This window comes from Lagopus leucura, unplaced genomic scaffold (assembly GCF_019238085.1).
Source record: "Lagopus leucura isolate 7727_CA_CO unplaced genomic scaffold, USGS_WTPT01 Super-Scaffold_810, whole genome shotgun sequence".
NCBI lineage: Eukaryota > Metazoa > Chordata > Aves > Galliformes > Phasianidae > Lagopus > Lagopus leucura.
Genome location: NW_024962261.1, coordinates 7,621,091 through 7,646,587, shown reverse-complemented (window position 1 = coordinate 7,646,587; position 25,497 = coordinate 7,621,091). Strand labels below are relative to the sequence as shown.

Below are 25,497 nucleotides of genomic sequence, written 5' to 3'. Positions count from 1 at the left end.
TTGACTTTGAGTCAAACTCTGGATTTTATTTCTAGCCTATATATTTTATTTTAGCTCATGCACGTAATTATCAAACACCTGAGTTATTTTTTTTACTGCCATGAAATTAAGTAGCAATAGTAATCTTAAAGATTTTGTAATAGTTGTGTGTTGCCCAAGGATCCTTATGTAGGATTTATCCTTATGCAACTACAGCTCTCCGCTAGATAGTAGTGTTCTAAAGAATTGGAATATATTAATATTAAAAAAACAAATTCCAGGACCAGTCAAAATTGATGTCAGTGTAAGTAATAGCAGCTGTTTGTTTTTTGTTTTTTGTTTTTTCTTTGCTTATCTATTTTTTTTAAATCATTTTTTGTGTAATGCATTGTCTCCGATAACGAGAAGTTCAAAGCACCCAGAGAAGTATGCCTGGGTGTGAACAGTGCTGCTAGTTGTCTGGATTTATTTCAGTCTTGTGTAGTTGTTGCCGCAGACTACGTGTTGCTGCTTCAGTGATAATGGTCATTGTATGTGGATTGTCCCATTGGAAACAGCTGGCCTCCTTTTCTGCATTTCAGAGAAAAGGTAATTAAAATGCTCTATTTTATTTTCAGACAATGCTAATGAGGAAGAGTTGGAAAAGATCAAGTAAGGTAACTTTTAGCATGTGGTCTTCTGGCATTTCTTGTAGAAGAACTTTAATGTTTTACCAAACCTACCTCTTGGACTGAAATCTTGTGGCACAAGATTTATTGTCTTTCCAATTGTGTTTTACTGAAACTGTTCATATTTTGTCAAACCCAAATCACGAAACACCTGAGCTTTTAATGTAATTATACCATTCAAGTCTGTTGTAGCATTTTAACCTATCCTATGTTACCTAGTAATGTCAGGTAATAATTGCTAAAGGTATCCTAACTCTTTTTTTGGCAGTTTTAATATCTCATGTATAATCAATTTCTGTAAAACTTGCCGATGTTAAAAAGCAATTCATGCCAAAGGGTAACTTTAATTTTCCTATTACTTACTACTGTTACTGTCTAGAATTCTTGTGTGAAAGATTTCTGAGTGGTGCTTCTCAGAGATAGACTTTCCTGATCATAGAATTCAAGGGAATAGTGAGGTTTTCCAAGAGCAGAGGAGTCATTCTCAGTATCCACTTTGTACAGCTCTTTATATAGACTTTCCTGCTTCTAGAAGTCATTTTTATGACAAAAAGTAGGCTATCTATGTTCTTATTCACTGTGAAAAGGCTGGGACATGCACAGTAGTAGACTACAGTTAATTCTTGCCTTTTTCCTGTTTGTATTTCCAGAAAGATAATGAAAATGTGTGTAATTCCATGTCAGTTTTCTGGCCACTGTTATTTAATGCTGCTGTGCTGCTTTTAAGTTTTAAGCTTTCTAATTTTTTAATAATTAAAGACTCTTTTTAAATATCTGAAGGACTTTAACTGAAATGGCAAATTTATTTATTTATTTGTTCAAAATATTATCATGTAGAGGTGTTAAAATGAGAAGAAATAACTATGTGGAGCAATTTAATGTGAGCTATTTCCTTTTCTAGCATATTGATTTTTAAATTAAAATACAAGGTTATTGATAAACAATGTACATTTGCATGACATTTCCAGCGTATTAAAAAAATTAAAGTTTCAGGTTTTATAATTCTTGGGCACTGAACTGAGTTTTCACACATTTTAATTCTATGACCTAGGACAGTATCTTATCTGTTTCCTTTTCGAAATCTATAAGACAAAGAGAGTTGGAGGGGAGAAGATGTGTAATGTTTTGATTCTTGTATGATTCACGTAACTTCTTTCGAAATACATGAGTTGCTCAAACTCAGCTACAGCTGAGGTTGGCTAATGGCACTGCTATATTGCACCTAGCCATCAGTGGGCTAACTCTTGATGTACTGAAATGTGGTGGAAGAGTTTATGAAATTTAGCCTGGAGAAGAGAAGGCTCTGGGGAGACCTGACAGCAGCCTTTCAGTACCTGAAGGGGGGCTGTAGAAAAGAATGGGACAGACTCTTTAGCAGGGTCTGTGGTGACAGGACAAGGGGAAGTGTGTTCAAACAAAAAAAAAGAGGAGGTTCAGGTTGGACATAAGGAAGAAGGTTTTTACTGTCAGGATGGTGAGGCACTGGCACAGGTTACCCAGAGAGCTGGTAGATGTGCCATTCCTGGTGGCATCCATGATCGAGCTGTAGGCATCCCTGTTCATTGCACACAACTGCACTAGGTGAGCGTTGAGTGATTTCACTTCCAGTTCAAATGATTATACGAAATCACGTCATGAAAAAACTGTCCCAAATATCCCAAATATCTTTTGGGTTTGACACAACTGTGAGCTTTGATTTTCCAGAACAAATGACACATCATAGTAGCTGGGAATTCTTCAGAGCTGTTAAACTGAATTATTTACATGTATTTACCTTTGTTACATTCATCTGACTTAATTCAGTGGCCACCATACTTGAAAAGGAGTATATGAAAAGATTTTGCGAATAGCGAATGCATGAATGTAAATATTGTCTTTTTCTACATTTATCTTAGCTAAAGCAATAGTTTCACCTTGATTTTTTTAACTTGTATACATTGTATGCACTTATGTACATAATATGCACTGTAATTCTCATGATTTATAAACAGAAGTCTCTCAGTTAAGCCACTGAACTGTGTGATAAAATGCACCTAATTGTAGTTGGATTTTAGTCTGCTCATTTGGCCTGTGGGACTCTTACAGAACTTGAGATCCTTGACCTGCTGTAAAAATAAACAAGAGAACTCAAACAACATTAGTTACTAACAAATCTCTCCAAAATGGTTTTCTCTGGAGTGTGTGTTGCTCAATGCTGACACTATAAGCATATTTAGAAACAATACTGAGAAATAGAATAATCGAATGAAATGAACTCTTTACAGTGACACTTACAGGAAATTAGCCTGATTTTAAGAATTATAACAGAATACAGTAATTTCTACATTGGTGGGCTTGAAATGTAAATTTTCTGTGGCATCCATAGATTGAAGTTAAGATGTAACAAAAGCATTTTTGTATGGCATAATTATGTTCGTGAGCAACTTGATTTTCATGTAGTTCCATGTAGTCTGAACTATATCTGAAAAAGAATGGCAGCTAGTCTCATGTGTGAGATGGTATTGTGGTATTCGTATCCTTTCATAGAAATACTTTGGCCAAATTCTGAATCTCTTCTTCAGTTCTTGCTTCCTCCATATGCACAAAAAATGAATTTAGGGTCTCATGAAATATGTGGGTAAATGCATCCATATGTTTTATTTATTTTCTAGGTAAATGACAGTTTTTAACCAGAGTAGTGTTGTAAACATATGTTAGTAATGTCACTGAAACTTTATTTTTGTGTTTTTGGTTTTGTGGTGGTTTTGTAATTGATGTTGGTTGTTTTTTTAGAACTTTTACCTGTCGTGTTTGCTTTATGGCAGACATGCTCGATCAAAACTCATGGGAGCTGGAGGGAATACTCATCTTTCACTGAATCTAGCAAAAATGCAATTTGAACAGTTTTGAAGTCAGAGCATTTGCATCCAGTGGAAAGTAAAATTTCCTGTCGTCAGCAAAGAGAAACTCTCCATGGACTGTTTTAAAAACCAAGCAGACAAACCATCTTTTAGCTGGGAAGTTAGAATTTGCACTCTGTTTTCAGCTGGTTGTTTTCCTTCATCCACAACCTGATGTTGCCATAAAGCAAACAGCTGGTCAGGGGTTACAGATTCATAGGTATGGCTTCTGCTGACTGCTGTGGGAGAGCAACTACCTCCACTTCTGCCAGGTGCAAAGCAATTACTGTAATTCTAAACTAAATCTATGCTAAGATTCGTTACACCTCATTAAAGATGCAGATTAATGATTTAGTTTTCCGTGCACATTCTTGTGATCCAGGTGTTTGCCCCATAATCACGTACTCTCATGCCTCAGTTCCTGTGTTTTAGAGTTCAACTTGTTAACTCTGTGCATTAGAAGATAAAGTATTTGTAGGGTCTTAATATTTCAAGTAATCTGTTTAAAATAAATAGAGGAAGTTTTTTTTCAGTTTCCACTAGCTTTCTCTAAAGATAAAAAAATGAAAAACTTTAACCTCTGCACTTGGGCTTTCCTCTCTGTGTGTGGAATCTGACCTTCTGTGGCCTTCTTGGCACTCTGTCCACCACATGGTTTTTCTTAGGGCAGATTTTTCCTTTTCATGTTAATTCTTCTGGTAAAGATATAGACTTCTCTCTGTTTATTGCTGAATCCCCCAGGTTTTTGTGGTTTCTCCTCAGAAATTTATTAAGTTCTTTTCTCTGCCACTTAGCTTTACATGCTTCTTCACAGGTTTCTCCCACCCATGAAGTACTCACTTTGTTTTCTTTCTTTTACTTCAGTTCTGGCAATACAGCTTTTACTAGTTGCGCTTGCATTCAAGAAAAAAGGAGAGGGAGTTTGTTGCAGATTGTCAAGTATTTTGTGGTGGTTGCCTTCTGCTACTACGTGTTGACTTTGCATGAGCTTCTCTCCCTCAAGAAGAGTTAATGTTATACTTTTTGTGTTTTTTGTTTGTTTTTTTTAATAAACATCACCTATTTTTTTTAGTGCTGTTGAGTAATTTATCTTGCATTTGACAAGTAATTGTTTTCACTAACTTAAGCAGAAACCTTTATTTGTGACACTCTTTCAAAGAACAATTCCGTTTATTTTGAACAAGCAGAATTTTCTGTAAGGAAACTGAAATTGCTGGTAAACATTTTATGAAAATGCCCTTTAATCTGTTGCTGTACAGTTTGCTGTAGGAGGAGATTAATTCAGAAAAGGGTGGGGGATATTGTAGGATGTATTTAGCAGTATCTAAAAAAATGCATAAATAGTTTGCATCAGAATTATATCACACTGTGGTCAGTGTGAGGAATGAAGGCAACAAAACATGAAAGAAAGAAATTAAGAAGGTAATAGAGCTGTCTCTGGAAAGTGAGGGTAGCAGCTGGGCAGGTATTTGTGAACAGACAAAACCTCACTTCTTTGTGCCTTGAATAATTAAAAACCTATGGCATATACAGTGATTGTGAAAAAGAGAGAAAATTGGAGTAACAGCCTGAAAAGTTGTCTTCCTAAAATATTGTAGGTACAGTGACAGCAAAACTCTGCTGACAGATGTTTGTTTAAACTGTCCTTAAAAATTGGCAGTGATGGATATTCTAACACCTCCCCAGAGAATTAGTTCCAGCCCTTATCTGTCATTTCCGGTAGAACGCTGTCTTTTCCCTGGAGTCTGGCATTATCCCCTGTGCTGCAAAATAAGCGCATCTCTTCCCTTGACACAGATAGATATGTTCTATTGCGGTGATTTGGGCACAATTTACATATGCATTTTAGAGTAAGACTGAAAAAAAAAAAAGATAATTTAAAAAAAAAAAAAAAAACAAACAACCATGTATTTAATTTGGAAGAAAATTTGATAGTAATGATTAGGGATGTTAAGAATAAGCAAGGAAGCAAACCAGTGCTTTCTGCAATTAAGTTTTACTGTAAATAGAAAATAGGTCAGAATGGATAGTGATATGCAAAATTAGCAAGTCTGTTGTAGGTTGACCAGCACCAAAACTTGATGCACTGTTCAGCTATAGCTGTTACACTGCTGGGTCATCAGAGCTGCTTTAGCAACAAGTTTTAGAAAACACCACCATATAGCTGTTGTGAGGAAGCTGAACAGCCAGACCCAGTGCAAAGTCATGAAGTTTTTGGGTCAGATTCTTACATTAACAATCACTGCAGGATGTTCTCTCCCTGACAGTTGCAGAGCATGTAGGAACACCTCTGCAGAAGGCTGAAGGACTGGAGCTCTGCTAGCAGTTGTGGGTCAGCTTATTCAAAACTATTAATCTGTGGTGAGCTCTTTCGGCATGACTTTGATTAATTAGAATAAAAGGTCCATTCTTCCTAGAAATAAATGTGAATTAGTCTGGGTTGCAACAGGTTGTGTATAAATTAAGAATAAAAATATTTTTTTCATCACAAAGTCATAACTAAGAGACTGCTTTTGGTTAATTACAGTTGGTTTAAAGTGTTTTTACTGCCTGAAGCAAATGGATTGAAGTATTTTACATTTTGCATTCAGTTTACTGTTTTTGTTTTATTCCTTTTACATATACTTTTAAAAGGAAAATTACGACTCATAAACATTTAAAACAAAAAATGAAGTGCAAAATGTAATACACTTTCAGCTCCTAATTGATGACGGTTTTTTGATTTTATTTGAGATGCTTCCCTAAAAACCTGTATGTTCAGTGGCACAAAGTAAATTGCAAAAAGTGATGGCCTTATTGACTAATGCTTTCATTCCTATCTAAAGATGTTTGTTTTCTATGACCACTGATTTGCCTTCTGACATGAAAAACTCTGTGAAACACTTTTGCTATTTTAAAATTGAAATAACTGTATTTCCACTGGAATGAGAGATGCCTCTTGAGTAGAGCATAAGACTGGAAATAGAAAATTGTAACTTAAGGATAACGAAGAAAATCAGAAACATAGTTGCATGACTTTCCTTAATTGAAGGATTTTGGAGTCAGAATCTTTGAACTGAATCCATGTAGAGTTATGGAATAGAAAGTGGTGTAATTGTAATTGTTATTATTTAAGAAAAATAAATTAAGAAAACACTAGCTTTTGTAAGTCATGGGGTTCTAAATGTCAGTTTATCAGCTGTAAATAGTGTGTGAAGGAAAACTGCTAAATAATGGAATAGAAGTAAAAAAAAGTCAGAATAGATACACCTGTCTGTTAGACATCTGGTTATAAAAATTATGCAAATATTATGTGAGGCTTATATTTGCATTACTGGTAGCAGCTATTATAGTTATCAGCCAAAACAGCTGAGTAGAATTTCACTGAGCAGGGTTTCTGGGTTCAGGCTCTGATTTCCAAAAGCACAAGGAGCTTCCATCAAGTCTTAAGGCCATTGCCCTTCTTTGTGTCACATTCAGTTCAGCATTAGGATGGTGCAAAATAGCAGGAGACTGGCTTTTCACATACTGCAACCACAGTTTCCAAGAGGAATGACAAGGGTGAAGGTTAGGATTAAACTGACGCAGATCCTCCGACAATTCCTGCCAGTATACCTTTATCTTTTGTAAATATTTCGGTCTCTTCCCAGAAAATATAAGGCTCACTGACTGCTTTTACTCTGCTTAATGGCCTTCATTATATTACACATGAGCTGGTTCCAGCAAGTACAGTTTGGCTTTCCTTGCAGTTAAGTAGAATGCGAGGTTGTTGTACTGTGCATACCACAAAAATTAAGGAAATGCTGCAGAAGTATTAGCTCTTACTGCAAATACTGTTTTGTCACCACAAGATCATTACAATAGTGACAACATTTGATTGTTAGAGTCAACATCCCAGACCAGATTTAACATGACAGTCATATTAAGAATACGCAGGAGAGAGAGCAGGCTCTAAATGTCTTAGGTTCTGAATGAGTTAGATTGGCTTCACCTGGAATGGAAAAGTCCTAAGCATGTAAGCTATTGTTAGTAGAAAGTTAAGATGAATGTTCTTTCTTATTATGGTAACCAACAGAAGTAATCCATTTATAAAACTTTTGCTCACCATGAGCAGAAATTAAAAGGACTTGTCACAATCCAATTGAAGGCCTTTTTAGAAGCTCATTACCTACCCACTGATGACTTTTGCAAGGTATTGTACTTTCTGTCTTTAATGCAGGAAAAGCATGTGTGCAGCTTTTTATGTTCAAGCATCTCTAGATTTTTATCTGTCATGCAGGCAAGTACAGAAGTAGCAACTGTGTCTGTTGACGCATTTTTATTTTTTTTTTAATTGCTTTACCTGAGCTATGCACACATCCCAGAAACTGGGAGAGAATTCTGACTTTTTGCTTGAACTTGCAACAGTTAATGAGGTTGGTGCATTTGTTTTCCTGCTCTGTATTTGTACATTTGCTCTATTCAGCAACAGAGAGAAGTATAATTCTTTTCTATGTTCTTCCTTGGTTGTATTTAATTTAAAGGCTCCTACCCAAAGTAATTCTTTGGATAGCAATGCTGTTGTAGGACATACAGTTTCATTATATATTTCTCTTTTAAGACCTTTTGTCTTCAAAGTAAGTTTCTGGTAGGCATCTAATTCTGCTTACAACTGTGCCTAGATGCACTCATTACCATTAGCTTACTTCATAGAGTCCTCAAAGATTACGTGGATATCCAAAAGTACTTCCAGAGTTTTCAGAAGTACTCTCTAAGGTTTCACTTCTATCAGAGAAAGTAATAATAAATTTGTGTTGATAAATGCATTCTTCCAGAACATACTTTGAAGTCTTGGCACACAAGATTCTGGTCCATACATTAAATTACAGTCCATGCTGAATGGGCAAGAGCCTCAGTCCAGGGTGAAGCTTACCTTTATGTCAGTGAGACGTGGTTACATGGCATCCCAAGAAGAGTTTGGGAATGCACAGCAGAGGACCCGTACCTGGGAACATCACCTGCATTTTGCTAAGCATAGTTGGTTTGCTGTGCATATGCAGTGATATATGCCCACACGCAGAATATTAAACCATGTTGTAACACCATCTTTCAGCTCTGATAGTGTATTTGACATAATGTTCTATTTTGGTGTCAGCAGATTTTCTGTTGTTTGCATACCCTTCTGACTATCCCAGATACAGAAAAAGCAGGTGGAACACAAATAAAAACACAAATTTTATTGGGTCAAAAATGTTATTTTTGCATATAGAACAAGTATGAAGAAGTATTAAATCAGTGTATGAATTTGAAATTATGTGACTACTTCTTGCAGGCAGCTTCAAGTATCTTTTGATACAAAAGACTTCCTTTCAAAAGTCTTAATTTTAATCTTCTTTGGGGAGAAAGGAGGGAAAGTTTCACAGTATGCAATTGCAACATTTTAAAAATCTTATGCTAATTATAGTTATCAATAGTGATATATATATACATATGAATATAGTTATGTATATGTGTATAGTTATACATATATATGTGCATACATATATATGTATATGTGTATAGTTATCTATAATGGCCTGAGATCTTGATTTTGCTTCTTTCAGAACTGTGACATCATGTAGGCAGTATCTCCAATTACAGATGGAAGTATTATGAAATATAGCTGTATACCTATTCCCAGAGAAATTCCCAGAAAAACTATGCCGTTTTTTCGTGTTGCTATCAGTCTGTGGTAAAGAGTGAAGCCAGGATGCAGTATTCATTAATTACTTTGAGGGAAATAAGATAGTTAAGAGCAAGTCTTAATAAATATTATTTTATTGGAATAACCTAGAAAGATAGGTGTTGGTATCTTTCTTTTACATAAATATCGTGAGTTTACTTCTGCTCTCACATCATGCTAAGGGTTGTGGCCTGCTATGGCTGGCTCAGATACCTGAAGAGGTATCTAGAAATAATGCATCTGCCTCACTCTATGAAATGAAATGAACTTGATAGGGAAAGAACTGTACAATATGAAACAAGTCTTTAATTTTTCTCCTGAATTTTAGCTTTTGGCAAGTTTGACTTGGAATCTAAGTATTCTTATTTACTTTTTTTAACTTCCTGTTTAGAAATTAGAGATTATACCTATGTCTGTAATATCTGACGGTAAGGATGACTTTGCCAGGAATAGAAGAGTGGTTAAATTGTCTGTTCAGATGCTGTTCCATCTCCCACAGAAGTAAAAATAAATAAATACATAAAAGTATACCGAAGAAGTTATTCTTGTTGTAAAAGATCATACACCATGTACCTTTCATGTCCAGGAAATCTCAATAGCTTTAGCTCCATTCAGCTGTAGCCCTGCACTTTCAGTATGTGTTCGTTCTGCAGTTTGCTTTTTTAATGGACCTGTGTGTTACTGATAAAGCCAGGAAGAGAAGAGCAGCGCTGTTGTCCAAATTCCCTGCTTCTAAGAAGCAGCAGCAAGCACATATCAGTTTATTTTTAGCAGTTGGTTTCCTTTATTCCTGCAGATTGAAATTTGAACTGCAGCTTTGCTATCAGTCAACGTGCTACTGGTCTCTGGTGGTCTCTTTGCATGTCATAAGCAGTGTGATCGGCACTGACCTGAAAGGGCTTTCTGAACCAAAACATTCATATCTGTTCTCGAGGTTTCTGCCTGATTTTTGTGAACTGTCTGACCTCTCTGTCATTTTATGCTCTCTGCTGGATCTTCATATGAAAATTACATTAGTTGATTATACTCCTTACTGATCATAAAAAAAAAAAAAACAGTAATCTCATTTCATATGGAATATGATGGCAGCTGCTCAAATGCAACTAATTATTTTAAAAGCTGTTGAATTTAGGTCAAATATACCCTGTCAGTGAGGTAAAGACCTCACTAATAATAGTTGTGGTTAGGTTTTACTTTAAAAGAGTTCCAAAGCTATAAGTAAAATTAAATGCCTATTTTCCACAATAGTATTCTGGAAACAGTTGGATTGACATTCAAGTTTTAAAGAAAATAACGTATATTCTTTGCTGAAATGTCTCAACCAAGTCACTGCTTCTGTCCCAGTATGAAATCTTTTTTTAAGTGTATTTCTCTCATATTTCTGATTCTTCAATCTGTATCTCTGTCTTAGTTTCACCTAGGAAGGATTCTTTTCTTTTTACTTCAGAGCATCTGGTATGATGCTGTTTTGATTCTAGGAGACAAACAATCTTGATAACCACCAATGTTTATGCTTGCTGCTAAGCAGTGTTGTACAGAGCCAAGGCTATTGACAGCAAAAGGCCCAAGGAGCTGGGAGAGAACAGATTTGGGACAGCTGACTTAAAGTATCCAAAAGGATATTATATACCACACCAAGCAGAAGGAGTTCAGAGGAGAGTGGGAGTTCATCTTGCACTCTCCCACTGTTCAGGTACATTGGTCATCAGTCAGGTGGCAGTGAGCAATTCCTTCTTCATCACTTGTTATATACATTTATACATATATATCTTTCTCATAATTGTTATCCTTTTCTTGTTCTCTTGTTCTCTATCTTAGTAAATAGTTTTATCTCAACATACAAGTTCTACTTTTTTTTTTTTTTTCTTTTTCCAGTTCTCTCCCCCAGCCCACTAGGAAGCAGGGCAGTGAGCAGATGACTGCGGCACTGTGCTACCTTCCAGGTTAACCACAACAGTATCTCATCACTATACATTAGGGGTGGAGTCATAACTACTATTCAGTCTTCCTTTGGTTCCAAACACTCTAAGAAATTGGAACAATTAGAAAAAAACTATGTTTGTTTACAACACAAATGTTTTGAAACGTCTGTGTACTACCATATGAAGGATATTTTTGCTAAATTACAATTCACTGAGTTTTATAATTTACCATGTTTTCATGTTGTAAGTTAAACTCTTCCAATTACTGAGTTTCCCTCTTGTGCCCCAAGTTGTGTGGGATTTCTGCTCTCTGTTGGCACACTGCTGTTTTATCTAGCAGGTTAAGTTAAATGCTACTCCACAGATGAACTCCCTGGTTCTCTGATTGCCTTTGACGAAAAGACAATTTTGTGAGAAGTCCCTCTGCAGTCGTATTTTGAATGAATACAATAGTAGAATGAAAGGTGTCTTCCCATGCACCCTAAAACAAATTTGGCATACCTGAGGAGGCAAAGGTGATTTGTCTGTTCTCCTCACTCAGCCTTCTCCCACAGAGGAATTTGTCAGTGAATATTTAGGTCGTTTGGTTTGTGCATGTCCATGTGGATTTTTTTTTTTTTGCCTGAAAGTTAATGGCTGAGAGTCCACAAGTGCACGTTTCCAATCAGAGGATCAGCAATGTATTGTCAAGAAAGTCTTGAATGACTATGTCCTCAATAGATTCAGTTTTCCATACTGTTTCTGAGACTACTGTCTCGCTCCAATTTATAGGAGGGAGAGGAGGCTCTTTTATTATCTATATACCTGGCATGAGATTAAGAAACAACGGTTCAAATGTTGGTCTGACCAATTTATTACAGATCTTAATTAGGGAAATGGGGAAGGGGAAGACAGACACTATTATGAATTAGGGTAATGGGGAAGGGAAGGAGGGCGATAGAAAAGATAGGAAAGAAGAAGCAAGGAGTCTTTATAGGCAGCAAGAGGGACATAGTCACCACCATGATCCAGCGAGGTTCATAGTTCTGTCTTTGATCCTCAGTAGTGGTGGGTCGTCAGGCATTGTTCTTCTATTGACGACGACGACGATGACCATGGCGATGATGGCCCCTTTTCAATGCTTCAAAGTGGTTGAGTCAGCTGTCTTTGGAGTGACAGCTCAAACCCAAAGTGGTTGAGTCAGCTCTCCTTTGAGTGACAGCTCAAACCCAAGGTGGTTGAGTCAGTTCTCCTTGGGGTGGCAGCTTCTGGCTCTGGGATCTCAGTAGGAACCTCCTTTGTTCTTATCTTTCTGGCCTTGCCAGCAGATAAGAGGAAGCAGGCAGGCACCAACTTGTATCTTGCCTTCGCAGGATACAATGGTATCATTCCCCAGCCCTCCCATACTAAGCTGGAGCTGTTTTGTCACAGGCCAGATCTGCCACAAGTGAACACTCCTGAGCACTCTCTTCCGCTCTTCTACAGAGCAAGCAGCTCTGGGAGAAGGGGCTTTCAAATGTTCCCAAAGCGAAATCCATTGTCAAACGGTTAGCACCCATCACTTGCCTCCTTGACAAATCACTCAGAGTCTTATCACAAGAAAAACCTCAGGAAGCAAGCTTTGAGCCAAAAAAAAAAAAAACAAAGAAGGATTCTCACAACTACCAGATCACTTTAGAGACTGCAGATAGTTGTCAGGTACAGGATTTTATTGTTTCATTTTTCCTTGATCCATGTTTCTCATGGTTAGTTTGTATTTGAATGTTTCATTTTCTCACTGTTCTTTATGTGTGTTGTAGTGTTTGTTCAAGTTCATTCAATCATATGCAAGTAATATGAGAGAATGTGCAATGTCTACTTGTTCTTAGTTCTCTTGGCAGGGGAAGAAGTGAAGCAGGGTAACCAAAATTGCTGTTTCAAAAATTCCCTTAAGCAGTGTTAGCATGCATTCTGCAAAAGCAGCATATGCCATTATGTGTGCATTTGTTACCATTTACTCTCCAAGTAATTCTTCATAATGTGGTTTACTTGTATACTGACAAATAACTTAAAAATGGCTTAAGATGGTTGTTTTGCATTCGTGATAGTATGAAGAGGAACATTAAAATGCAGAGAAAAATTCTGGATTTGTCTTAACTAAATTCATGTTTTTATTTCCCTGAAGTTTCAGACCCAGAGCTTACGTCTCTCAGATCTGCACAGAAAATCTCAGCTATGGAGAGGAATAGTCAGTATTACCTTGATTGAAGGCCGTGACCTTAAGGCGATGGATGCAAATGGGCTGAGTGATCCTTACGTGAAATTCCGTTTGGGGCATCAGAAGTATAAGAGCAAGGTAAATTTAACTGTGACCTAAACTGCACTTAGACCATGTTGAAATTTTCTGTGTTTCTTCCTGGATGTGTTTGGTTTTGCTTTTGTGGTTTTTTTTGCATGATCATATATAACTGCCAGAGTACCTCAATATTTATTCAAATATTTTATTTAATTATAAACAAAAATAATACTGGACAACAAAAAAGACTGCTAAAACTGTAATTGAGTAAGGAGGCACACTGTATTTTCCATACAGATTATTTGGCTTTTTTTTTTTTTTAGTTCCCATCTTCTCTTGAACAGGGAATTGGTACTCTGAACATTTTGTCAAGAATCACACAAGAATCAAAAAGGGGTTTTAAGTAGGTGTGAGAGGCTTTTTTTTCCTGCTCCTTAACTACTGTGTTTAATTAAGCTTTTGAAAATGTATCTTGGTATTCCTAAAATTTTAGGTAAGAAAATTCTGTCAGGAGCCCTAATTCAGATCACAGTCTGTCTCCTGAATTTGAACTGCTTATTGAGGAAGTCAGGTCCAGTTCTGTTTGTATATATGCATGTATTGTTTTCAAATTCACCTGGGATATTAGAGACAGCTTCTCTGTCATTATTTGGTTTCTGAAAATCAGAAAAAAATATTCTGTTTTCTATCAAGTATTTACATGAGTTCTTTTCAGTAACTCATTTTGAGGCAAACAAAATAAAAGACTGAAGAAATGCACTTCTTTCTCAGGCATCTCAAACAAAATCAGAATATGTGCTTACCAGTTTGAAATACGGGCAAGGTATTTTTCAGAGGTGAATATTGAATGATCATTGTCTATAACGATTTTGGCTAATGGGCACAAAATGACAAGCATATTTAGAAATTTATAGCAAAGGATATGTCAGAAATATTAATGTTTCAGTAGCATCAATAGAAAACACATGGTTTAATTGGCATATCTTCACTTTCAATATCCTCTAGATACTATTTAACACTATCTGCATTTTATTTATTTTATGAAAACAATTCACGTGTTTTCTTCTGTAAAAAAGTAAACCTGATAGGAAATGTAAATTCTTTGCATTACAATTGCTTGCCAGTTGTTTTCATACAGATGTTCAATATTTGGGAATGTATTTGTTCCTTTGATCAACTTTTAGTATCTTTGTTGTCTTACGATGGATGGAGTGTCTGTTCTTTACCTTTTTTTGTGGTATGAATTGGACCTGCATAGGTGCTATGTGATCAATATATGTATACACACATATTTATTAGTATTTGACCGTTTCATCCACTTTTTAAAATTCTTTGTGATAAGCAATTTACAGTGCATAGTACTGAGATTGCACCTATGAAATGGCATCAGGACCCTTGTGTAGCAGGGAGTTCCTATCAAATGCCTGAAAAGTCAGTTAGCTGGAATTCAGTGTTTTTATTTCCTGTACCTCCAGAGTACATATTTACCTACTTTTTCACCACTGTTGTCACTCAATTTTGTGATAGTTATTCAGTTTGAAAAAATGTGGGTTTTTGTTTTGTTTTGTTTTTTAATCTCATGTATCTTCTCATGTACAAAACAAAATTGAGAAATCGAGTCTCAGGCTTTTGGGACTTTAATATTTTAATAGGACCATTATCTCTTAATCTTTATTAATGTTTAATTTTTTTCAAGGCAGTTTCATCAACATAGAAAAGAGTGATATCTTCATAAACAAGGTACTCAGCAGCTTCAATTTTTGCTTAGGATGGATGTGACAACTGCTTTTGCATTTTGGTTATAAAAACTGCAAGCTTTCTGTACTGCAGAGCATGTTTACAAGTACATAGACTGAAATCCATTGAAGTCAGGTATGATTTTTGAGAGTAGTTGGACCAAAAACGATTCAGAAAATTATTTTTATATTAGCTGCAGAGGAAGGGGAGTAACCTGCAGACTTCTGTCAGTTTTTTTTCTCCAATTCTTGTTTCTTAAAATTAAAGTAAAAGATTATTCTTCCATAAGATATCATGGTATCATTTTTCTCCAAGTGTTTCTGAAGCTGGGGAAGAAGGAGGTCATCAAATTGTTTCTGTTTAAGTCTTTTCAGTAACCATCTACTTGTCATTTCAGGTGCTTTGTTTTCCTTTAGGCTGAGACACTTTGTAGCTAACTGTCACTCAAGGTAGGGCATGATTATTCTACAGAAAAATGGTTCCATTCCCAGGGTAAGCCCTTTGTTCTGGATGCTTTTGAAGGTGACAGGCTGAAAGATTTTGGAGGTTGCTGATGTGTCACATAAGCATGATAGAGCTGACCAATAGTTTTTTTTTTAATTACTGTGTTTAAAATTCTCACTTCTTAACATTATTATACTGCAAAAAAACTTTAAGGACAGACTCTAAATACCAAATTTAGAATTTAAAAAACAGTATGCCTACACAATGTAGTATGACTTTCTTTTTGTGCTCTTTTCAGATTATGCCAAAAACTTTGAATCCTCAGTGGAGAGAGCAGTTTGACTTTCATCTCTATGAAGAACGAGGTGGAATTATTGATATTACCGTGTGGGACAAAGATGCTGGCAAAAAGGATGATTTTATTGGCAGGTTTGTACAGTTATAGCCTTCTAGTTCTCTGGGGGTGAGAACAGATGATTAAAATGAGCCTTGGCGATGAAACTGTTTCTTATGACCATTTGTTCTTGCCTTTTTTTTTAATTTTTTTTTTAAAGGTGGCAGAGGATTTTTTACAAAGTATGAGTACAGTTTGCTGCATTTATTTTATTCGTTACTTTGATGGTGTAAAATAATTTCTATTGACCAGTAGGTGGCAGCTTTTACCAATTGATAGGCATAGGTTTTCCAAAATAAGAATCCCATGACTGGAAGTCTAATCAAGATGCGGCAGGTTCCATATTACAAGGTATGGCTTGAAGGAGAAATAATTCTCATGACTTGTAATACACACATGACATCAAAATGTTGTTCTTATTGTTTTAATCTACTTGGTGAATGAAATTAGAGTCTTCTTGGGCTACTTGCACTTCAAGAAATTTGTGTGATTTTGCTTGTTTTTACGGTGTTAGAAAATGATATATACTAATACTTTATAACAGTGGCATTAGCTGTTATCTAATGAGGGAAAAAAATCTGTCTTATAGATGCTGTACAGTCAGTGCTACTTTGAAAGCTCAGATAAGTATTTATGTCATACTGTAGTAGATATCCTTACTTTCTCAATAAAAAGAATTGTCAGTCTTCTGTCTGACAGTTGTCTACTTTGATTTTTAGAACACTGGTTATAGGTGCTTTCATTGGGAAACTGATACTACCAACTAATAGGATTGCTTTTAGGGGATGTTTAAATGAGAAATGGAAATCCTACAGATGTGTTTATGTTTCTACAAACCTTTTTCTTCTTTTGCATCTATTTAGGTTTATTTGGATCAGTCAGATAATATTGTGTGTTTAATTCTACCATAAATAATTGGAAGTCAGAAAAGATGCGGTCTTTGGCAGACAAACAGCCTTAATATTGGACAAGAACACTTGTCAAAGTATACATGGTGGAATTTTATTTTATACCATAAAACTCTGTGGATGAGATGATATGTTTATATTTGAAGTTCATGTATATTTGAAGGTTTTTTTGTACTTCAGTCAGCACATATGTCAGCAGTGGCTATTTTTCTGAAGTAATGTAATCAATTAGGCATATTTCAGTATGTGGTAAACCTTGAGAAATCATTTCTGTTTTCTGCTTAGCTTTAACTTTGTTATCCAAAACATGGCAAGTTTTGGAGTTCTGATGTATGATTTCAGAACACTGTCATCAAAGCAATACTTAAATTATTATTATTACTGTGATTAAAATAGTATATTTTAAGTATTTTGAAGAGAATGTCATAAAATAGATACATTTTTTGTTCCAGTATCTAAATAAGAATTCAGTGGGGAAATTAGGGAAGTATAAGGAACATTTGTAACTTAAAGCACACTGCTATGTAGATAGCTCTTCAGACTCGTAAAAATTTTAAACTATTTTAAATTTGAATGTATTTCTTTTTAGTAACTGAAGACTGTCCAGTAGTAAGCATCACGTAATTTCTACATTTTATTAAAGCACAGGAAATGTGATAGTATGGGAAATCTTCCCTTGATGAAAAATGCTCAGAGCATTTAATTTTTCTTTATTTTTTTTTATCTTGTTTTCTATTTTTCGTTTGCCTAGATATGTACTTTTTATATAGCATAAATACCAAAAAATCCTTCCTCTGATAAAGCTCTCCTTTGGTGTTTCTGCAGTATTGAACTGACATTAACAAAATCCATGGTATTTCTACCAAAATCTCTCTGCTCTTGATTTTTTTGACATTTTTGGCTACCAGTGTACTTATAATCCCTCTTCACTTTGTCCTTTCAGACACTTCTCTCATTTCACCTTCAGGTGGTACTACATCTCTGGATAATGCAACTTGCAAACACATTACTCTCCATGAAGATTTCCATGAAAAATTTTGTCATTTGTCAAGCTCAATCTGAACACAAAGATAGGTCTTAATACTCACCCTCCCTAATTCTCTTTTCGAGTCACTGTGCATGAAAATCACTGACACTTGACAGTTCTACTTTCCAGGGACCTCTCTACCCAGTTGCTCATTTTGAGGCTGTTTCTGAAAGTTGAGGACTTGTTCTCTGCATATACTATGATAAATATGTATTAATTTTATAAAGCACATGAGTGAAGTTCCATGGCTTTTTTAAGGCGCATAAAATAAACTAAATATTTTAAATCAGTGTCCAGGAAACACATAGGAAGGAAATAAAAGGGTAGTGTTCTAGCGTAAGCTCAGTGATGGAGAATAATCTTTTTCATCTTGTTACAATCTTCCTACCTTCTTGAATAATGTGCAAGTAGTAGCTACTGTATTACATAGAAATAATTTTATTAAATGAGAGTAAAAACTATTTTGTCTTGAGAAATTCCCATCTGACCTAACTGTGGTTACAGAGAAGCTGTAGTTGTTGAAAGAGATCTTACGTATTGAAAGAAATGGCAAACCAGAGAGTTGAGAAAACAGTCTGAAAAAGGTTGTTTAGGAGCAGTACTGGAAGGTGCAAAATGGTGAGCTGCTTTGCTATGGAGTGCCCCAAAAACTAGTTTAGTTTCCAGAATAAACTGACTGTGGGGACGGAAAACACGAGCATCCCTGTTCCCTCAGCATCTTGGTGTGGATAAGCTTCTCATGGCAGCACTCTCATAATCTCCCATCCAAGCTTGTGCTGGCTGGCTCATGGGCCACCAGAGGTGCTGAACTCTATTGTGCTCTAGGGTTGAGTGACAGTGTGGGAGCTACCATGTTTACCAGGCTTCTGCAAGACAGGGTTCCTGGTTAGAGGGTTACAGGACAAGCACAGTGTGCCTTGCAGAAACGGGTACTGAAGTGTCCTTGAATTGACTTACTCGTCCTCTGCTAAATTCGCTGTTTTATTCATGTCTATAATTTATGTCATAATTTCTCCTGGCATATATTTTGTCTCAGTTGCACCTCAATGAAATTAAAAAAAAAAAAAAAAAAAGTAAATCAAGAACACAAACTTCTGTGAGCCTTGTAGTGTGGTGGAGAGCCAGGAGGAAGTAAGGATGTGACAAAGTGCAGATGGCATGTGTGCTTAGACTTTGAGAGCTGGGAATTGCTATCTTTTTGAGGGCATGAAGATGGAGAAAAAATATTAGAGAAGGCTAAAGACATGGAAGTGAGATACTGGCTTTGGGGCTGTGTGAGAGAAGGAGAACAGTAGTGGCAGGGTTGTCTTCTAAGTCAGAGGAGAAAGATATACCTGTCATAGAACTAACATAAAGTTCCATCTTCATTTTGGTACCCAGACAAGTTCAGTGTGGTGGTTCTTGAAATGAGATGCTGATTGCTTTATTTCCATTCTTAATTTTGAGCATTATGTGTTCGTCAAATACATCTGAGTTGCAATTGCATGTGTTCCCCATGTGAGTATAAAAAAAGTAGAGCATTGTGAACTTCCATCTAAGAATACCTCTCCCAAAAGAAGTCTGAGAACCATTTCAGTGTTTATTTTAGGATTCAAAAGCCTCCTAAAAGATCTCATACAAAAACTTGGAGAAGATTATATTTGTGTTCACCTGCTGATTCGTATGACGGAACTTTACCATAGTTAAGTTTCACACCATAAGAAGTTACAGATCAAATTCTGGTGTTCTTCAGAAGAATATTTAAACAAAAAAATTAAGAACAAGTGACATAAGGTCTAAAGATGTTTTGGTTCAGAAGATATCAGTCCTTGAAATCATTAAGGCAACTTTTTTACATTCCAGTGAACATGAGTCATAACAACCCCAGGAAACCCTACAGGCTTGGGGAGGAGTGGCTGGAAAGCTGCCTGACAGAAAGGGACCTTGCTGTACTGATGGACAGTTGGCTGAATATGAGCCAGCAGTGTGCCCAAGTGGCCAAGAAGACCAATGGCATCCTGGCTTGTGTCAGGAATGGTGTGCTAAACTCCATTCCTAGGGAAGTCATCCTGGTCTCTTCTCACTGGTGACAGGTGACAGGGCGAGGGGAAATGGCCTTAAATTGCACCAGGGTAGGTTTAGGTTGGATATCAGGAAACACTTCTTTACAGAAAGGGTTGTTAAGCACTGGAATGGGCTCCCCAGGGAGGTGGTTGAGTCACCACCACTGGATGTGTTTAAAAACCGTTTGGATGTGGTGCTCAGGGTCATGATTTAGTGGCAGGTTGTTAGTTAGGGTAGTATGGTTAGGTCATGGTTGGGCTCAATGATCTTTAAGGTCTTTTCCAACCTGAGCAATTCTGTGATTCTATGATTCTATGAGAACTTAAGTATTAGTCATTATTTCATCTGATAGGTAGAAACACAAATGTATATGTGGATATTGTTCAATATGAATACATTTAATATTCATGTTTTTTCAGTGAGTAAATCATTACCATATTGAGTCAATACACTACTGTGATTAAAAACACATACTGCAATAATTTTATGTAGATAATTCCAAGATCAAAACGGAGGTGAAATGGTATTAATCTTTGTGTAATTATTAAAATTCCTTATCATCTGCATTTTCGAAGGCGATCCTGACTGTCACCTTTACGATAATCAGCTAATAAATCCTCATGATTGTTACACCTTTATGCAGAGCAGTAATCTGAACAAATTGGCTGCTGACAGCTGCAATAAATTGCCAAGAATGAGTGCTGTCAGAGAACAAGTTGTTTCTGTGAACGTGCAGGATAAGTAAATCCCATGTCATGCAGTTTTTCCAGCTGAAGTTATTTGCATCCCAGTACAGCAGAATTTATAGCATTATTTATTTGTATGAAAAATGCATGTTTATCTTTAAAATGACATTGAGTTTTACTCCTATCTTATGTTAGGAAATATCTGCGGACTTCATCTAAATCTATTTTCTGTAGTTGTTACTATGTTTTATCAAATGCGATGCCAGTGAAGAACAGCAGAAGACCTTCTGTATTTTAAACTCATTAAAGCTATGTATTAAATATTCCTGTCAAAAAGTGAAACCTCCCATAATGTCTCTGAACATTGTTAGTAAAATTCAGACTTTTGTATTTGTGCAAATGTGTACACACTATACAATATTTAATTTCTTCCTCTTAAAATGGATGTTAAAGGTAAAATACTGAAAATTAAGTACTTTGGTTTTATTTTTTTAAACAGCTAATCAGTTACGTTTTAATTTTTTCATAGTAGTGAAGCAGTAGAGGGTTTTTTGGGTGCACATGAAAGGAAGCACAATGAGAGCCATACTGCTGCATTATTAATCTGAAGACACACTGATATACTACTCACAGCTCTAAACTGAAGTGGGATTTTTATATAAAATATTTATGCCTTTTTCAGTATTATTTTTCTACCCAAACTTACATAATTTCACTACAGGATCCCGAACATTGTAAGCAGAGAACTGAATAGTGTATCAGCTGAACTGATATTTCTGCATGCATATATAGTTGAGGGATGGACACTAAGCATAAGTTTGACAGAATTCTCTGGAAAGAAAAAGTTGGTTGTTCTTTTTTTTCTTGGATTTGTTGGTATGTTAATATGATGGTACTGTATTATATATAAATTTTGATTTTTCTTTTCATAGTGGTTTGAAAATTTCTGCATGTTGCAGCAGTTCTGGAAAGATATTTTCAAAGTTTAAATTTATTATTTAATAGTTTATTGTAATTTGAGTTTTGAGTTGTGCGTATACATGACATACGCATATACATGACAACGCATATACAATGCGTTACACAGCAGTTCTGTGTAAACACAGACAAGCATATAATGAATGGCCTATGTGTATTATACACGATGATTAAAGTTACATCATTGAAGATGCTTTTCTCTGTGTAAGAACGTATTGCCAAAAGCATTAACATCTAAAAATGCTTCTGACAGGCCTGCCCTTGACAAATCCTGAGATGTGCTTGTCCATCTCCATTTCTGATCATTTTCAAAGAGAGCTGGGTGTAAACAGCACATCTTAAAATTTGGTCTTTGCACCTAATAATGCTAAGGCATTGCTGTTCTTTTAAAAAGCAAGAAAGGATTATCTTTGTCTTAAAAATCTTCAGCAACTTTCTTTTAACATACATTCACAAATTATTCACAAATTATTCACATATTATAATAACATATTATTCACAAATTTATTGAGAAGTGTTCCTGTATACTTCTCCAAATTCAGTAGTAATTGAGACAGAGAACGCTGCATGCACACTGGATTAATACATCCTTCTTCTGTCTTGTATGTCCTGCATATGGAAATTACTCTGCCAGGAAATAAGAAAAAGGGAGAATGATAACTTTAATGGCTACTGAGATCTGTGACCCTGGTAATAAATGAAAAGAACAATTAGTGGTGTAGATACAGGTTTGTGAGGTTTTCTGGAAGATACGGATTGTTATCATATGAAAGATTTTGCAGAGTTGTTTGGATTACCTCATGTAGTGAGAACCAGGTAGGAAAAAAAGTGTTTCTCAAAGCAAAAGATTGTTTAGCAAAGGAAAGTTTTAATTTTGAGATAAAGAAACTACATGATGATAGCCCTTACATTGCATGTCTATAGCATATGACTGTGCTGCAAAGATGATATAGGAAGTATCGCATAATAAAACATCTGCAAGTCCTTTCTGTTGTCTACACAACTTCAGACATAAATCTGAAGTGTTACGGCAAGGAGTTATGCTTAAAAAATGTTGAGCTGTCATTTCAAAATCCATCAGCAGGATTTTGTGGCATTGGACCGTATTTCTTCCAGCTAAGCATACACAATTGTCTGCATTCAGGTCTGGCTCACTGGCCAGTGAGGCTGCTCCATATTTCATGCAGCTCTCATGCTTCCATTATCCAGACAGACTTACCACATGCTGCAAGGCTCTTTTCTGCTTCTCATGTTTTGCTGCCTGGCTCCCGAATGCCCTTACAGCTGCTCCTCAGCTGCTGTCACACTTCCTGTCACTGTCCCATTTAGCTGAGCCACCACTCCAATGCCTTGGGGAACTTTGCTGGTTTTCAGATTGTCTCCTCTCTTCACCACCTATCACAAGAACCACGTGGGGTCTGTAATTTCATTTCTTTCTCATTATCTCTCTGCTTAAAAATGACACTCTCTTTTTCTTCCAAGAACTTCACGTAACTGTAGTCCTGTCTGTTTGAGCCATATCATTTTCTGTCATGCCTTGCAGAATTTCCGCTTTCCATTTGTTTCCTGGTTTTGCTGGAACATTTTACTCAGCACATAAAGGCTACGAAGTCTCACAAATTGTAGCAGTTCATGCCTCACTTCTTCTGATGTACGTCCAGCTCAGTTCTAATTGCAGAATTGCACAGTTTCCTCTCCTGGGCGTCCTTTGGAGCAGCATAGACGTGGATCACAGTGGAGTTAAAAGGCTGTCTTTCTGAACAAGTCATGACGATAATTAAGTTACCTGGGTTGTAGCCAAGTGGTGCTTTTCTGTCCCTATCACTTAGGATTGTGCCAATTCCTCTTTTATGCTTTATTTTGTCATGTGAGAAAATGATCTCGCTATCTGCTGCCTCTCCCTTGCCTGGCCACCTGGCTTTTAAGAGGCCTTCTATGTCATGTCGCTACCTTTGTATCTCATTCATTAGCAAGGATATTTCACCAGGGTGCCAAAGTGGTCTTACATTCCAGGTTCTGTTAGAACTAGAGAGGGGAGGCGATTTTTGTCTCTCAGACCTGCTGATAATAAAATACTACACATAGCTCTGGTTTCCATACTTTAAAAAGGATGCAGGAGAAATTCACTGGATCAGAAAAGTTACAAAAAGTCATTTGAGGGCTGTAGGAGACGTGATCCAAGGAAATACATAGGGAGCTGGAGGTGTTTAGCATATCAAAAGGAAGATCAAGAAGATACATGCTTGTGGTATGTGAGTAATTTCACTAGAAGAAAATAAGGGGTACCAACGGCTTTTTTTAGCCTAGTAGAGAAAGGCATAAAAAGAACCAAAGGCCAGATATATTCAAATTAAAAATAAATCAGAAATCCTTATTCCTAGCAGTTTGGGTAATTAACACACTGAAGACATTTTCAGAGGAAGTGTTGGATTCCCCTTGTATCTTCTATGGGAACTGCACCATGTTTTTGCAGCTACTTCCCTATCGTACTTGGTGCATGAACTTGACATACTCACATGACTTTTTCTCCCTTCACTTGTCTCCAGACCTGAAAATCCAGATCCAGGTGTTGCTTGTTAGTGTTCACTGGCATGGTGTGGGAGGATATATCTCCATTTCTCATCCTGGACATGTCATCTAGCCAGGGCCATTGTTCCATTGTCCCTGCCCATCACTTCAAGCCTAGTCGCAGGTGTGCAGTGAAAGGACTTCATAACATGGAGTAGAAGAGTAATGAAAATAGTCAGACTGTCCTAAAAGCTAACATTCACTGGAGGTGATATATCATTTTTCAAGCCATGTTTGAAAATCTGTCTGTGGAATTAATGGCTATTTTTGCCATAGATTATCATACTCATTACTTCACCAAAGCTGAACTTTTCCTCTCATCAGCAATATATAAACAATAGTGTGATAAGAAATTGAAGTATTCAGAATTCACTGTTGTTTTTTTGTTTGTTTGTTTGTTTGTTTTTTCACTTTCTTTGTAGGAAAATTTGATAGAAAAAAGGTTTGGCAGATTTTACTACTGATTTTAGTGAAAGTTATTCCAGCATAGGTTTAGAGCTTAGATAATGCCTTAATGAACAGGCTTTCTTTTCTGTTTTGCTTTCATGCAAAGAAAAGGAAAAACTAAGAGAAGTTTGTTTGTTTGTTTGTTTGTTTTTCAGGAAAACTTGGTATAAAACAAGCATAGTTGTTTGTTTGTTTTCTAGGTAAAAGCTACTAATGGAAAGAATCACAATTGTTTGTACAGTGTAATTGTATATTGAATGTTTTGTCTTTGAATTGAAGAGCATGCTGCTGATGCAGTTGCCTTGGCAATGCTCCTCAAGCTTCAGCATCTTCTCTGAGTGAGGTGCAAGCCAGCTGCATCTCCTGCAGGGTTTTCCCCTTTCCTAAAGGAGGGGATGTGGAACAGGATGAGAAATACACTTTCACCTGACTTAGTAAAGATGTTGGTGCTTTTGACCAAGATTCTTATAAAGCACAGTGGTGGCATTCTATAATGAAATAATCTTTGATTTTTATGAAATAATCTGAAGAGTATTCTGAGGATATTCTTCATGTAAAATGATAAGGGATTTCACTAGAAAAATTTCCATGTCACTTCCAACCCCTTTGTATGCTTTTAGAAAATAACAAACTCATTCATGGAGGGGGATGTGTCAAAAAGACAGCAGAGACACATTTTGTAGTTAATCTCTCATAGATATGGTGCGATTCAGACTATTTTTATACCTGTAGGAAAATCACACAGGTAGAATTGAATTGTCAGCTTATTTTAACCTAAACAAAGAATAGCAGGTACTGTAATGTTGCAAAGAGTGCTGTAACTTCCTGAGACCTTGAAGCTTGTAACTCTGACATAAGCACTGTAATTTTACATTAATGCAAT

The 25,497-nt window shown here is 36.2% G+C and overlaps 1 protein-coding gene across 1 annotated transcript in view; it reads left to right on the top strand.

Annotated features, from left to right (window-relative positions):
• Window positions 1–25,497, top strand: part of MCTP1 (multiple C2 and transmembrane domain containing 1) — a 229,103-nt gene that overhangs the window by 86,439 nt on the left and 117,167 nt on the right. The window contains exons 6-7 of the mRNA XM_042866191.1: window positions 13,272–13,442; window positions 15,862–15,992. Of these exons, the coding sequence (XP_042722125.1) occupies window positions 13,272–13,442; window positions 15,862–15,992 (302 nt within the window). The remainder of the gene's footprint in view (window positions 1–13,271; window positions 13,443–15,861; window positions 15,993–25,497) is intronic.